This window comes from Athene cunicularia, assembly GCF_003259725.1.
Source record: "Athene cunicularia isolate RWA chromosome 1 unlocalized genomic scaffold, athCun1 chr1_part2, whole genome shotgun sequence".
In the NCBI taxonomy this organism is placed as follows: Eukaryota; Metazoa; Chordata; class Aves; order Strigiformes; family Strigidae; genus Athene; species Athene cunicularia.
The window spans coordinates 75,344,058-75,360,584 of NW_020799092.1; the positions used below are offsets into that span (position 1 = coordinate 75,344,058).

Below are 16,527 nucleotides of genomic sequence, written 5' to 3' on the forward strand. Positions count from 1 at the left end.
ATACACCCTTTAAGAAACAACCTCACCCAGCTTTTTCTCCTCTACCTTTCCACTCAGAAATCTGTACTCCATCCCAATGACTGCAGATCTGGCTGTTTCCATATGGAAGCTCTTGCTTGGTACAGCACAGTTCAGGGCTTATCCCCAGGTGTTTTCCCCATAGCTGGCATGATAGTGATGTATGGTTTTGGTACACTTTTGTTGTATTTAATATAGTCAGTATTTAAAATGTCTTTAGGTTCTCTGTATTGCTATCTCAAAATGCTTCATCTGAGTAGGCTTATTAAAATCAATAGGGCTCTTCATGCGCTTGACCTAAATTACTTGTCTAGTAGTTCTTAAAATGGGGAGAATTTTCTCCAAGTCAATGGATGAAGGCTATTAGATCTTACATTGTTGTGAAATTGCTGTCTATTAAAAAAGCTGCTACTGATGTTTGCTCTTAGAGATTTTATTTACTACAGACAAAATTAATCTAGGAAAAGTATAACTGTTACCAATGTAATATGCTGCCTTTATGCTTTAATACACCTTTAAAAGGCCTTTCAATGTAGATTTACTGCAGTTTTTCCCGTTTTACAGATACTGTGAACAAGGACACTGAACCCAAAGATCCATATCCCATTCCAAGAAAGATTATGGCTGAACCAGACTACATAGATGATGACAATCCTGAATTAATTAGGCCTCAGAAGTTAATTAATCCTGTGAAGTCATCACGGAATCATCAGGATCTCCATAGAGAGTTGCTTATGAATCAAAAAAGGTAAGAGTCTAAGAATCACTTGTGCCACCCTCCCACCCCAAACACACGGCTTGAGTTTTAGTTTCATCAAAATGACATTTTGCCCAAAACCTAGCAGACATTTTTTGTTCATTCAGAAACTGTAGATGAAAAGATTCTGTTTCTTAACCATGGCATTTATTTCTGTTTTATATTTCAGTTGCTTTGCACAAGGTGCTGTGAAAGACTTCTCCCTTTGTTTTGTGAACACTTGCAAAGGGTCAGTTTCAAGAGGGAGCAGTTCAGTTCTCCCCTTTCACATTTCATATTGGTTACCTGGGCACTGTAATTTGTCTTGAGCTCTTAACTTTATCAGGTATTTGACAAAATTTTGCGATTACCAGCAGGACGATAAAATCTGTGGGTTTTCACTGTTCCCAGCACACCGAGTCTGTGGGGCCACTTTTAAATCAAAGAAATAGTCTATTTTAATCTCACATGAAACTGTTCTCTCCTTACTTGATCTTTCTTGCAATGCAGTGTAATAGTCTGGTGCCTGCTCTGCTGCTGCACAAGTGTTTCTTTGTATGTGATGCAAATGCTGCTTCTTCCATTCTGGCATGCACAGCTGTTGCTCTATATATTGCTTTTAAAGTTGTAAATAACTCAAACTCGATTTCATCAACTTCAGAGACACAGGCACTTGGCCCAGAAATAGGTGAAGTTCTGTTATTAAACCTCTTCAGCAATGGAAGAGTAATTTAGAAAACATGTTAAGAAAATAGCCACCAGACCACAGGGTGATGGCAAAGCCACCGAGCTTGTTGATAGTCCTCCATTTAAACCAACATGATAACTATGATAAAAATTAGCGATTTGGTGGATTGAAGCTACTCAGAATGTAATTTCCAAAGGCAAGGATGTGGGGATCTGTAATACAGAACTGGCAGAACGGTATTTCAGAGCGCATTTGAGAATAAAGTTGCTGGTAGCAGCCATTCAGGCTTTTTGAGACCCAGGACCTTGATAAAAGAGAGGAGGGAGCTATTGCTTTGACTGCTCGAGCACAACTGGATTTGTCTATTTGACAGGAAGAGTCACATAATGAAAGTTTTTCTTTTTTTTCCTCCCTCTGTCAGGGTAGTATTTTGAGGGGAGAAGGGCTATCTGTAATAGCAAAATCCTCACAAATGCTGGGCTTAGATACTTAATTCTAAATGAACTGCATACACAATACAGCATTTCTTCAGTGATAAAGTAGTAGAAATGTTTTACAGAATGCCAACTGAATTGGAAGAAACTGGCCTAAATAGGTGTTTGTCCTATTTTTCATTAATGGGATTAAACATCAAAGTTAGTTCCTAGCACCAAGAAGGCTATATTCATTGAAAGACAGTTGAAGTTTCCCAACTTATGATCTTATTCTAAAGGATGTGGAGGCTGCAATAAATTAAGGCTTTTTTTTTTTCTTTTAATTTTATGAAAGCATAAAGCACTTTTAAATAGTATGGAGTTCTTTTCTTCTAGGAGAATATCCTATTACACAGAGTTGTACAGCCCTCAATACCCACTCTTCTCTTATTGTGATTTTGATTAGCTGCAGCTGTTAATTTTAGATTCTTTTTTATTGGTGCAGAAATACTTTGAGGATTTTCAGCAGCAGAAAAACTGGTATTTTTCAGAAGAGGGTTAGTCTTCTGTGCTTCGTACCACTGCACTAGCTCTGATATGAGGCTTGTGTTCTGCTTTGTTGCTACAAACTGTCATATGTATGGAGGACTTGGAGTGCTCTTATAGAAGTCTGCTTAACGTGCACCTTATTTTATTGTGAAGACTCTGTATAGGCGCCAGCAGCTTCACCTTTTGAACAGTCAGCTCTGAACAGCCATTTCTGGATCTTAGAAGATATTAGCCAGTGCTGGTCCTATGGTTCTCCATGCCTACTGTGAGCAGTGTCTGTGGGTCTTCAACTGACGTAGTTCTTTACTTGTGGAAATGGTAGTTGCTCTGGGCAGACAAAGATCCAGGTGGTGGTACCTCAAGGCACTGGTCACTGACTTTAAACTCTTTTTACTGATCAGGAGTCAACCTCAGCTCTGTAGAGTATTGGTCCTATACCTTCCAGAGGTTTTAACCCTATCAACTCTTTAACTTGTGTTATAGTACACTTTGCTTACTCTATATCAATGCTTTAGGATTTTGTATTTAATGAGATCACTAGGAGGTGATATAAAACTCCCAGTTAATCCAGTAACTGCCTGTTGCTTTCCTTTTTACATGTGGGTGTGGAAATAGGATTGATGCTGTTCTGCTACAGACCTGCTACCAACCACACTTGATTAGACTGAGAGGTTGTATTTACTTGCATCTTCTGCAGGTGCCCTTTATTACAGCTACAGCATGTTTCTTGTGCCTCTGCTTTGTTACAGTACAACCTGACTGAAAAAAAGCTGGAATGAGTAATGTTACTCAGCAGCCTGCTTCTGGTTTGTGGCTGTTGCTAATTGCCATCATGGAAGTTTCCATTGATTCAGTTCTCACTGATTCAGTAGTAGTAGTAGTAGTGGTGGTAATAAAAAATCACTCCAGCTTTTCTCTGCCCGACTTAGATTTTATGTGTTAAAATGTAATTAAAATAGCATGAAACATGAAATATTAACACAGTCTTGTAGCTTCTGTTGCATTCGGGCCATTAGATCTATTATGAGAAATAGCGAACAGCATTTGGTGTTGCTAAATATTTGATTTTGCTGTCAGGGTCTGTACAGGGATAGTGTGTTGCACAATATATGGAGTCATTCATAGATGTCACCATAAAATGGCATTTTAATGTATTATTGGACATGCTGTCGGATATGTGTATTATGGAAGAATTGGTCAACCACAGATACAAAGCAAGTAGGGAAGGGTAAAAATACACTTTCTGAAAGTTTATTCAGATTATTAAATTTCTTAAAGTTGAAATAAAAAATGGTTGTTAAACTTAATGCTGAATATTTTCACTTAATAGTCCTCACAGAGAAAATGATAATAACAAAGGCAAATTTTGGATCTTTCTGCTCTGACTTAAGTGAGACTCATATCTGTGTAACAGGGAGAGCTTTGAGTCTTACCATAACAGATTTTGAAAACATCATAGCAGAACAGATATAAAAGAAATAGCTGAAGTCACAAAAATCAGTAGGAGCGAGCATGTATCTGTGTGTGTGCCTGTATAAATAAAGTCATGCATCTTCCCAAAGAGTAAGCTTTCTCATTTTAGAGTGGTTGGCTTGGAAAGCAATTTGTGCTGAACAGACTTGAAACATTCAGTTGATGTAGTACCTAAAGTCTTGTGAGAGGGAGAATCCTCCAGCCTTTGTCTGGTCTCCAAGGTGACTGCAACTTTTTTTATTCTGTGTTTTTGTTGTTTTAGCTTCTTTGTGATTTTGAGTGCAGCCTGGGAGCTCTCACTGAAAATAGCTTCTCTATTCTGGCTAGTCCAGCCAGGCATGGGTAAAGCTCTCACATTCTCACGTAAGGACAGAATCCATGATTTCCACAGTCCATGATTGTGACAAAGTCCAGAGGGAGACCACTTTTTAGTTCTGTCCATGCAAATTTCTCTGGACATAATAACCCTGCATAGAACTGTCTGAACACAAACTCTCTGAGTTATCAGCCAGCAAGGGAAGTCTTTTTGTCCAAAATTTGTTTCTAGCTCTGCTAGAGTCTTGATTTCTGATGGGTTTTTTTTTAATCCCTTCTTCTGGAATTGAGAGAATCAAGGGAAGACTAAAGTTGAAAGTCAAAATAGTGAATTATATAGGAGAAATACTCGCATGCATGTTAAAGGGAAATATCCTCAGTAATAATACAGCTTAAATTCTAGTTTAGGGTTTTTGGCTAGAAACCAGGCAAATGTCTGCATGGTTTTTTACCTTTTAATTCATTATTCATATACCAGTGTATCTAAATAGGCTTGACTGTAGAAAACCTGCCTACAATTCTGTGTGAATTTCTGCTAAATAAAACTGATCTTTCTTCTCTGTTTCCCCCCCCACCACTCTGCCTATTAAATTTGAAGGGGTCTTGCACCTCAGAACAAACCAGAGCTACAGAAGGTGATGGAGAAAAGGAAACGAGATCAAGTTATTAAACAACAAAAAGAAGAGGAAGCACAAAAGAAGAAATCAGACCTGGAAATAGAGCTACTGAAACGGCAGCAGAAACTGGAGCAGGTAAGATGGGGAATAACACTACCTTTTCACATCTGCATCAGAGCTACTCACCCAAGGCTCCCTTTGGAGATAGGAAAAATGCAGCAGCTGATTTTTGGCACATTTCTTCTGATCAAATGCAGATATCTTTTTTAGAATGAGTCAAATCACACTCTCTAATTACTTGTTTGTTGTTATTTACTGTATAGGAACTGCATGTGGTGTCTGCCTTTGGTCAAATGAATCCTGTACCACACAACAGGAATGTGTGTGGAGCACTGACCTTATTTAACCCGTGAAACTGTGGTGAATTAGTCAACTTTAGTAGTCTAATAATTAAGAGATGGTCCATGAGGAATGGCTGTTAGGCTGTAGTGCATCAAAACTGATGGATGCTTAATGAATTAAAAAATCAATTGATTCTTTCTCTTGGGTTATGTAAGAAACCAGATGGCTTCAAAAAGATCTTCTGTAGCTTTAAAAAGTGTGAGCCCACTGGCGTTTTCAGACCAAGGAAAAGACCCTGAGTATGGAGATGGTGTGGAGTTGGAGTTCATTGTGGTGAAGTTTACTGCTAGGCACAGGGCCAGCCACATGTCTCTCTGCCAATTAAGGCACTTGGTGTACCTGCAAGGAAATATCTCTACAGTGAAACACCTCATCATAGAAGTCACTGTTCATCAAGCATTGCATTTATTTTTAAATAAATGAATGCTTGAAAACAGTATTTCCTGTTTTTCTCAATGGAAATCAATTAAGGCAAATAATTACTGTATTGAAAACTATGTATAATCCAATCATTATTTAGGTTTGGGGGGATTTTTTTTTTTTTTAATTAGGCTTAGAAATATTTTTGGAGGGAGAAAGATATTCTATTTTTAAGTGTATCATCCTGTCACTTTTCTGCTCTTAAGTGCCCAGCTTCAAATGGTTCAGCTTGTGGGAAGATTTGATTTGAAGCTGGGCCATCCAAGGACATATGTAGAATAGAAAATTCTGTTAGAAGAGAAGCCTGCCCAGTGCAAACAATACTGTGACTTTGTAAACATCATAGGAATGGTGTTAATTGACAACACGACTCATAGAGGAATGTTGTCATAATTTATTGTAACAAGGCATGGCCCTTGCCAGTGAACCAGAGACAAAGGAGAGATTATTTAGGTGAGCTGTATGTGGTCCCTTTTAGTCAGAGAGACCTTGGTCTGCTTGAAAAAAAAAAAAAAAAAAAAAAAAAAAAAAAAAAGATCCTTTCAAGAGCTTTTGACAGTTTTCTAAAAGGTTGTTTCTTCCTTTCTGCCAACTTATCTGCCTTCACCGAGGATTGCTAAGCAATCCATATTCAGTGTGATGTGTAAGCCGTGTTCTGTATGAGCACTGTATAGCTTTGCCCCATAGAGCAGGACATTTAACCTCACGTGGTAAATTCGAGTGTCTGCATGGGCAGGAGCTCCAACTGGGTTAAAAATGTCAGTTGAATGGAGTCTCAAAAATGAACAACTGAGGGCCAAGGAGGATTTTTTTTAAATTACTGCTTTTTGTGATAGACAAAACAGAAACACCAAAAGGGGTTCAAGTTAGATACAGGAATCCATACCTAGACACTCAGAAATAAATTCTGCAAGTGTGCTCAGTAGTAGCAGTTCACATGTGTTCTCCCAAAAATTATATTCGTCCTTGTCTTGTTGTAAAACCCAGAAGGGGGAATTATTGTTGTTTCTTTAATGAAGATGTCCGAGATTTTCTTCAAAAATGCTTCATCTTGTTCTTGTACTGGGCTTGCAGAGTTTTTGTCCATCTGGCAAAGGTGGACATCTGGAACAAGCTAGGGCCAAGGATTTGAAAAGATTTACCCTTTATGAGAATAGATACTCCCAAAGAAATGCAACTTTATCTTTTCCATGAGAGGGAGAAAGGAAGCAGTTTAAATAGTTCTGTACAGCCAATTATTGAAACTTTTAGTTTTTTGTCTTGTATTTTGATGATCTGTTTTATATACTTTTTTTACATGTGATTCCCTTTTAAGCTGGAACTGGAGCAACAGAAGATACAGGAAGAGCAGGAAAATGCACCTGAATTTGTCAAAGTCAAGGGCAACTTGAGGAGGACGGTCCAGGAAGCAACAGAAGCACCAGACTCCTAGAGCCAGCACCTGCTAAGACTTCCAGCTTTCCTGCAGAGAGAGGCTTTTGCAAGTTGTCTCAGATTTGCCCCTCAAGAGGGAAGATAACAGCATCCAGCTGACACTTACTGAAGATGAGATTTTTAATTCCTGGGACATGTGGATTAAAAAGACAGTACCATATACAGATCGACTTGCCAAATGCAGTCCTGAGATCAATGGATAAGGAGTTTGTTTGTCAGTTCAGTGTCATGGACCAGTCTGATGGGCTTGCTCAGAGATTTTAACCAGGGAAACTAGAGAAACTCCTTCAGTGTTGCACTGCTTTATCTCATGTGATCCTAGTTTAGTGGAGATACACAGATTATATTTTGCTTTAAAAGAGAACAAAAATCCTCCTGTGATATCTTATGAAGCTTTGCTGTGCAGGTAGATTTCCTCCATCTAGACCTACAGCCTGTGTGTATCACACAACAACTTGTGTTTAGTTGGAATTTTTATCAGCTCTGGGAGGATATGAGGTATGTGGATCACTGCTGCCCATCCCCATGAGGATAGGCAGGTGTGGGCAAGATGAGAATGCTTAAAATTCACCAGCAGTGAAAAATGTTAAGCAGCCTTAAAGCCCATTTCTCCCTGTTTGGTGTATAGAATTTGGGCTATGAAAGAGTAGAAATCTGACGATCCTCTCACCAAGGAGAATCCAGAAGCTGATTTATCTCTGTCTCTAAACTTACACCATTGTGCACAGCCTGTGCAGTGCTATCTGTGAATTTACCTCTCAATGCAAAATGACCTGTCTTCTACTTTTTGTGTTTTGAAATCCTATTTACTTTGCTGTTGTGGCCTTTCTCCTCCAAGGACATGCTGATCTGAGTACAGTGTTAACACATTACTTGGTAGTGTTTAAACTCATTTGCTGCAACTGAAATCAGGAATCTTGATCTGCCATCAGTTCCTGCTCTTTGCAACAGAGCAGTGTTTGAGCCAGACCAAACCGATCATTGGAATCTACTGAAATGGAATTTTTTGTTGCTGAAGTGAGGCATAAAATGGAATTCGTTTTATCCTACCCTTCCTTTAGCCTCAAGAAAGAAGGGAAGTGTGTTACCACTGAGTCATATGGTCCAATTCTGTCACCTTCTGCCTTTCCACAAGTTGCCCCTGTGACTAGCCATTAAATAAAATATTGCTCAGCTTGCACAGGGATAGCAGAATCTGATCCTTCATGCTTATGACTACTAGTTATCCAGGAAAGCCTGGGATGAGGAGGGGGGAACAGATTACTCGTGTAGGATTATGGAATTGGATTCTTACCTGGTGTGAATGGGTGCAGATATTTTTTCAGAATCTGGGGAGAAATCCTCATCTTGGTCAGCACAGTCCTAGCTCTCACTGAAGCTGTGTTCATCTGTATCAGCTGAGGATCTAAACCTAGTCTTTGCCTTAGGATGCTAAACAAAATAATTTCTACTTTGTAATTACATTGGACATAAATGTTTGCGAACACTTTTTATTAATATCAACAGTGGCGTGTTTGTATTGTAAAGGTGGTGGGGGAGGGTTTGTTGGTTTGTTTTTTAGTTCCTTTTGCCTTGTACGTATTGGACATTTTAAATACAATTTCAGCATAGCACTTGGAACAAAATGCTCACAATTAGAAATGTTTACTAGCTACAGACTTCCAATTTGTCAAGATCCAGGCATTTTTTATGAGGACATAATCAGATTGAGAGTAAATTGAGTTGTGATAAGTGTATTGCCATTGATTTAGACTTGCAGTGTGACTCATGTCTAGAAGATTAAATGTGAAGATGGTCTACCAGACTGTTCAAATTATGGAGATACAAAAGACAAAAGGCCAAAAGTAAGACTCTTTCATGTATTTTCTCAACAAAGGAACACCCTGAGTGCTGCAGGTTCTTCCCTCTCTCCTCCTCTTCTTCTGGAAGGAGAAAATCTTCCTTTCTGGCAGCACATTATTCAAACACTTGCACTGATTAAGTTTGTTTCATGTTGTTGAGACAGCACTGTATATGAGCCTTCCACGCCACACTCATGTTTTATCTTAGCCACTCTCAGCCTACCAAAATTCATGCCTCTTGGTTTCCACTCCACAGTTAACCTTCTGCTCACTACGGAAATGTCTAGAAGTTGTTGAGGAAACCCTCCTCTGGCTTGAGCAGACTATTTCTTCTCAGCCATTTCCCCTCAGTGAGCATGTCAGTCCTACCATGTGTGCACAGTGAAATGAAGTTGGTGTAATCCAAATGGCACCGGAGTCGGTGGAGGATGAGGACTTCTCTTTGGCTTCAGTGGGTGTGTTGGATTGGGCCTTTCAAGGCTCAAAGCATTCTGCCTTCATTTCTTTCCATGTCAGCTTGTGATTCAGGGTAGAGTTTGTCTTTCTGAAACACAGGAGGCCAGAAAACCCTTGTACATACAGCGTGAAGTAGTTTTTTTTTTGTTTTCAGTTGGAATTAATTCTCTGTGTGAACAGAACATCAATGTGTGTGTTAGAACATCTTTGAATTCTGCTGACCCTTTAGTTTAGTAGTCCCAGCCACCTTCATGTCAATTTAACAGGCAAAAGCTTGTCTTCAAAGTCAGGATTGTGCTAGAATGGGCAACACTTAAATGGGTGGTCATTTCGTCACACCACAAGTGTCCTGTGTGGCTACTCAAGTAAGAAATTGCTTGCCAGTGAGTGTAAGCAATTTCTCATCTGCCCTTTAGCTATATGGGTTTTGAAGTAATCTAGCAAATACTTCAGTGATTTGAAAATGGCTCACTTACCACTTTGTACTTTTTTAAAACTCTTGCTTTTGATAGTGTACTAGTAAATTTTTTAGCATTTTTGTGGCTTTAACCTTCTGTTAATATCTGCACTTGTTTGAGTGTACATATATAAATATATATAAATATAAAAAGGGAGCCTTAATGGATTTGTTTTCATAATTTAATATTTTTTGTATTTGCTCTTGTATAATTGTTTTTAACTAAAGGTATTACGAGAATGAGGGTGGAATACTTAGAACCAAAGTTATGCTTAATAAAATCTACTACATGCTTGGCACATGCGGTGGTGTCTGTCATGTCCTGATGAAAACAAAGCCTCGGGGACTGTGCTGAGATATCCAGGTTATTTAAAATTCTGCAATGCAGGGGGAGTATCAAGATCGTGATGAGTTTTTGTTCCTTTAAACTGCATCCATGTTTGTATATGCAATATTATTGGCAAATTAGCTGGCAGAAAAAGCTCATTGTGTCTCTTAGTCTTATTATCTTTTGAATATTTGTGACACAGGAGATTTTTAGGACTGTGTACCTGTCCAGCTGATGCAAGGTGAGGCAGAGCATGAGTGAAAACTTATGATGTGAATCAAATAATTGTGGAACTCATTCCCTATCCTTCTAACTTCATCAGAGTGCACCAGGGAAAATTCAACCCTGGAATCGTTAGCATTGCAACAGCTCCACCCTAAAAGGGAATGAGGAAAGAGCCTGGTCCTGGGTTCAGTCCTGCAAAGGTCCTTTTAATTTAGCTAGTGCTCAAGCCTGTGGTTCCAGCAGGAAAATCTTGGACATGTGAAAGAAAGTGCATGCACAAGTGATTTGCTGGGTTAGGGTCAGATTGCTCAGTGCCATTGCTAAGAGCAAAATCCTGTGTCTGCAGCACAGAGAAAACTAGCAGGGTGAGGAAGGGGGCTGGAGCAGGTGTGGGTCATCAATTCTCCACAAAGATCCTCAGCTCTTACTTGTGAGCCCTGGTCAGCCAGGGACAGGTGGTGATGGAGGGGGAGGTGGTGAGGAGCGTGGGGTAAAACAAAGTGGGGGAGGAGAAGAGCAGTGAATTCAGAACAGATGTCAGGAAATGCTTTTTCCTTCAGAAACTGCTCAGCATGTGGAATGGGTCCTGGCAGTACTGCTGATGCAATGTCGCTGGACCCGCTCCAGGAGCTGTCAAATGTGGGGGAGGTAAAAAAGAACAGAGAGTTAATAAGGGGTGGGTTCCTGTGGCCTGATGGAGATACTGCCCTGTGCACTCCTACCTCAAGCATATTCAAACGTGTTTTGAATTATCCTTTGATACTTCACTGCAGCTCCAGAAAGAAAACAGTGAGGGCATGTGATCTGCTTTTGTAGCATGTCCAGCGGAAAAGATGATCTTCCTTTTGTATGCTTTTTTGGACTGCATTGAGCTAATACGTTTTGTCATGTGGCTTTGCAAGCACTGGTGTGCTGGGGGCTTTGCTTGTGCTCCTGTGGCCATATGCAGATGGGTTATGTCATGCCACAGCTACGTGGAAAGAAGTACCTTGAGGTCCCTCAGCTGCTGTTACAGGGTCCATGGGTGGCACTCATAACCTAAAATGGCTAATGACACTTGTGGTGACCAGTTGCACTTAAGAAAATAACTGAGCAAGGTGGTTGGAGACAGACCAGCTTCAGCAGCGCTGTTTCCATCGGATCAGAACTGATGTATTTAGGGTGAAGGACGGGAGGGCAAGTTGGGTTCCCAAGGCGTTGCAGTAGGAAGAACACAAACACTCAGTGAGATCTGGAGGACTGGAAATACGAGGTAGCTTTCCCCCCCGTGCCACCATTTAAAACTGTTGGTTGAAATCTTTCATCTGTCAGAGTAAAGGTTTGTGGTGCCCTTGGCAATATTAAGGATGACTCTCCTCGATGGAGAGGATGGCCAGAGGAAGTATTTGGTGGTGGTAGAGCACAGGCATTCTGACTGCCACGCCAGTGCTTGTTTTCCACTGTCCATGTTTTGGCGTGGCTTTCGACCTCGCTAATGCCCGCGTTGGGTCCACCACACTGCCCGCGTTGTCTCGCCGAGGCTAGACAGGCGCTACTTCTGTTCTTCTTCAGGTACCCAGGGGTCCCTTTTAGTGAATCTCAGATAGGCGCATTTGAGCTAATTGTCTGCTTTTCACAGAATCACAGAATCATCTAGGTTGGAAAAGACCTTGAAGATCATCTAGTCCAACCATTTCATTCATACCTGTGCAGAGAACTCAGCCCTGTGGAGCACAGTTCCCTTCCTTTCTTTGACTGTGAAGGCCTGAAATGCCTCACTGGAACGGAACATCACGTAGTTTGCAAGGCCTCTGAAGCAGAGTGATTCAAATACAACCTCTGCCCCCCAGGAAAGATTAGGCACCTGGATACCTTTAGTAAATTCAGCTACTAATCTATGTGTGGTTCATAAGGTGATAAAGAGCCCACCTCTCCGCTGTGCTCCCTGGCTCTGGTGCTTGGAGTCTTCGACTGAGCCCCCGAGGTGCTGGGGTGACCTGTGGCCTCTGCGGGGGGCTGGGGAGAAGGGACCTGCCCCAGGGAGGGAGGTGGCATCTCCACAGTGGTGGGAAGGGGAGGGGGAGGACATAAAGCACCGGAGATGTGGCTCCAAGAGCCAGAATCGCCCACTACAGCTGTAGTCCTTAATTACCCGAGTAATCATTTTCAGAGTTAACTTCTATTATGTACCCAAGTCTAACCTCTGCGGTGGATGGCATGAACAATTTAATACAGATTGAGGCTGGCACCAGGGAACTTCAGCCTGATTAGGTGGGAAGAAAAAACATACTTCTTTCCCCCTCTTCAGCTGTTCGGAAACAAATCTTTCATAACATGATTGAAATGCCAAGTCTGCTTCGTTGTGCTTGAAAATTAAAGAGCACCCAGCAAGGCTAAGCCCCTTAGCAGGGTTCATTTGAAGCACGTCTCAGTACAGAAGGCAAAGGGAGCTGCCTGCGGAGCACTGGGTCCCACCTGCTCGGGAGTCAGGGCACGGCAGCCCAGCCCATATGAAACCGTCTCCCTGAAAAAGCGGTGATGTCCAACAGACTCTCTGTCTTTGAACTCTCCTTGGGTAAATGAGGCCTAAAAGATTCTCTGATGAAAAGCTGATCAGGAATTTTCTTTCATCATCAGCAGCAGAAAGAGAATGAGAGAGAGACCCTTTAAACTTATGCTGTCAAACCTGGAAGGCCCTTCATTACTGCAGTCATGGACCATAAAGAGTCATTTTCCCTGATGGACTATTTCAGCACTTCTCCTCATCCAGCTTTATTTCTGTGCTAATCGTTTAAGTGAATTCTCCTCTGTACAATTTCAGGGTACCACCATCACAAGCTGAGCTCAGCAAAAAAGCAACTTTTGGAAATTTGCTGCCCTATACTTCACAACCACTGGTTTGTTGGAGAAATTTGCCTCTAATTTCTAATATAAATCAAATTAACTCATTAAATACCAAGGAGTAAATTCTCTTCAAATCACAGATCTCACATTTTTTGTCACTTTCTTATTGCAAAGGAGTTGCTTCTGTTTTGCACCAAGAATTCTATTCCCAGCATATTAGGGAATCGTGCTGATAACCAGACCAGAGGTAAACTGAAACTACCTACAGCTTTAAAAGGCCCCTCTGTGGGCAGACCAGCTCATTCCTGATGCTGAAGAGGAAAAAGGAGGAATAGACAGTGGGAAGGCAAGTCCCTGACTGATGAAGATTTCCACCCTGTACCCAAGGTTAAGCAGCAAGCATGAGGATGATGCACAAGCCTGCACATGGCATAGTATGTTCCTGCGTTTACATCTAATGTACTGTATGGTTTTTTTTTTTCTTTTCCTCTGAAGCCTCATTGTGCTTTTGATTCCTTTCCTATTGTTTTCTTTAACCCCAAGCTCTTGATGCCTATTCAGGCCTCCCTGCCCTTGGATTATTTCCCAGGGTTGGTTTGTAATGAAAGGCATTTAATTAGTGAGGAATCCTTGGGATGGATCCTAAAACGGGTGTTTGAGGCTGATGACTGCACTGTGGTGCAGAGTGAAGGGGAAACCCAGCCTGAGCCCTCAGCATGTGGGGAGTGGAAATGAGAAATATTGTGTATGCAGGGGGAAAGAGCAGCTCAGAATAAAAATTCAGAGTGGATGTCTGACAGAACATAAATGACCAACCGGTGTAATTGTATCAAACTTTCATTTCAGAGCCCCACTTAAAAAGAAGGGCTACCATGATAAAAACCCGACAGGGGTGAGAAGGAAGATGGAAGTACATTGTGTGATTAGCAAGAAGCCTAAAATGCCTAGAAACAATCCCTGGGCAGAGTCATATTGTCCCGCTTAACGCTCTAAAAAGCCTCTTTAACAGTTTTTCCGTGCAGGTTACTTCACCTCCCCTTCACTCGGCCCCAGCGCGGGGGTTTCCAGCGGCTGTCGGGACGCGGCGAGTCCCCGCGGGGTCGGATCCTGTGCCCGCTGCTGCCATCTCCTGGGCAAAGCCGTGCGGAGCCCCCTGCAGGATTTTGCCCTTGGGGTGGCCCTGCAAAGGCTTTCCCTCCTTCCCCTTCCAAAGCTTTCCTCTGACAACACAGCGGGGCTGAGCTCTTGAGACTTGCTGTGTGGTAAACTGGTGATTTCTCGGGGGAAAATGCAAGATGAAGTAGTGGGTTTTGTTATGCAAATGTCATTAACAGTTCCACTGCGCTGAGACATCATGCTAAAAAGCCTTGAGCATGTTTCAATAACTCAGTAATTCAGGAGCTGGATTCATAAAGGGGGTTTTGGTGTCTCGGTTTCTGCAAAAGCACTCAGTCTGGTTTGCCATGCAGAGGGCTGTGATGGCTGTTGTGGAGTCTCCGAGGCCGTTCTGCACTGGCAGACCTCTGCCAAGATCCAAGGCGTTACCAGGACATTTTGGAGGTGTGATGAGCCCAAAAGTGCCAGGGGTGTGGCTGGCACAGCCTTCTCCAGCGGCTGGTCCTTCACCCTTGGCGGCATCAGCAACCGCTCTGTTGTACTCTGGGGTGGCTGCAGAGGATTTATGTACTGCTGCACTTCCAGCACCAGGCACATCTCTGTGCTCCCTCCCCTCTGCCCCCTTCCCACCCCACCAGCAGTGGTGTTTGTCCAGCTGCCGCTGTGGGGAGCATGTGGAGCCCTTTGGGGCCCGGCAGCCCTTCCTGGCAGATGGACCTGGCCAAACCCTCGCTCTGCCCCGGGGAAGTGGCTGGATGGGACATCACCTGAATGCAGGTAGGGAGAATCCTCTATTCCCACATATCCTGCCCGTCCCTCGGCAGTTTCCATCCTGGTCTCCAGACCTTTGACTTCTCCCTCTCTTCACCCATTCAAACTCCCTCCTTTGCTTTCTAAAAATGTCCCCCTTCCCCATCCTCGCGCTCCATCCTCGGCTGACAGCAGACTCCTCCTGTTGCTATAACAACGAGCAGCAGCCCGGCCAAATCGGCCAGACCCTGCCACACTTCTCTGCCTGCATCCGAATCACCTCCCTATGTGCGAACACACTCTCTTCCTCCTCAAGTCTTCGCCATCTGCCTACAGATTGCTCCATTCAGGGGGCTGTCGGCCCTCTGCAACCCCCGTGTGCCTCCTGCCCTCTCCATGCTCTGCAGCCCTCCAGCTGGGTCCACACAAATGACATGGACCACATTTACTGAACCACACATCCTCCGATCCAAAACACCTCTGTTTTGGCCCATAAACCCCATGCAAATGAAATTATAAATACATGAAAATGAGAGGATTACTTGAAATATGGTGGGGGAAAAAAAAAAAAAAAAGTGTCCAGGGCTGTATCCTGGTCTGGTCTGAAAGCTGGAAGGCATGTCTGGCACAAAAGTTCAGGGGAAAAAAAAAAATTATACATTAAAGTCACTGGATATCCCTGCCCTGTGGTCTGAAGCCTCAGATCCTGTCCCTGGAGTATCTGCTGGTGCTGGGTAAAGCCTCTCTGTCACAGCAGGCTGGGTGTCGGGTGCTGTGGGCAGAGCTTGCTGTTCCTGTGGAGAGTGTGAAAACCAGCCCTGACACCCTTGAGCTCCTGGGGGCCCTGCTAAACCCAGCAGCAAGCAAGTATTTGTGGTGGTTTTTCCACTCTGGATCATGACTTCCACTTAAAAGCCCTTTCTCCAAGCCTTTCTGGGGGCTGACAGCAGCAGACTGGAAGGTGCAGGTGGGAAACGGGAAGTTTCCCTCCGGCAGGGAAAGCGTGGCACTGAGCTCCTTGTCCCTGCTGAGCCCCAGCTCAGGAACTACACCACGTCCTCTGCCATCTCATCACCTCAGGATATCACAGTGCTCCAGCTGTCATTTTACCTGTAGCATTTTCCATGGGGAAATTTGGAGGTTTCACAAAGCAAACATTAAATCGTATGTTTTCCTCTGGTGGGCCAGCAAGCCTTAGGAGCGGCTCTCCTCCAGCGCTGTCTGTATTTGTATGATGAGCAGAGTGCCTAGACATGGCCAGAGACCTGCTGAGAGTTTGTTCCCAAAAACTGTGTGCATTTTTAAATTTTCTAGCCCTTGACATTCGTATCGCATCCTCACTAACCGAAGTAAAATAACTTCAAAACCAGCAAATTAAAAAGCAAGCTAGAAAACCTACGGCGATTTCTGCTCCTTGTAGCAGTGAACTGTTTTTGCAGTCTTGCCTGCAGCTGGAACTGCATATC

General features: G+C 42.8%; 1 protein-coding gene across 2 annotated transcripts in view; it reads left to right on the plus strand.

Annotated features, from left to right (window-relative positions):
- FAM107B (family with sequence similarity 107 member B) overlaps nt 1-10,136 on the plus strand; it is a 134,501-nt gene extending 124,365 nt beyond the window's left edge. For both annotated transcript variants that reach the window (XM_026868507.1, XM_026868508.1), the window contains exons 3-5: nt 583-766; nt 4,791-4,944; nt 6,947-10,136. In XM_026868507.1, the coding sequence (XP_026724308.1) occupies nt 583-766; nt 4,791-4,944; nt 6,947-7,063 (455 nt within the window). In that variant the 3' untranslated portion in view covers nt 7,064-10,136. The remainder of the gene's footprint in view (nt 1-582; nt 767-4,790; nt 4,945-6,946) is intronic.
- Nucleotides 10,137-16,527: the final 6,391 nt, after the last annotated feature.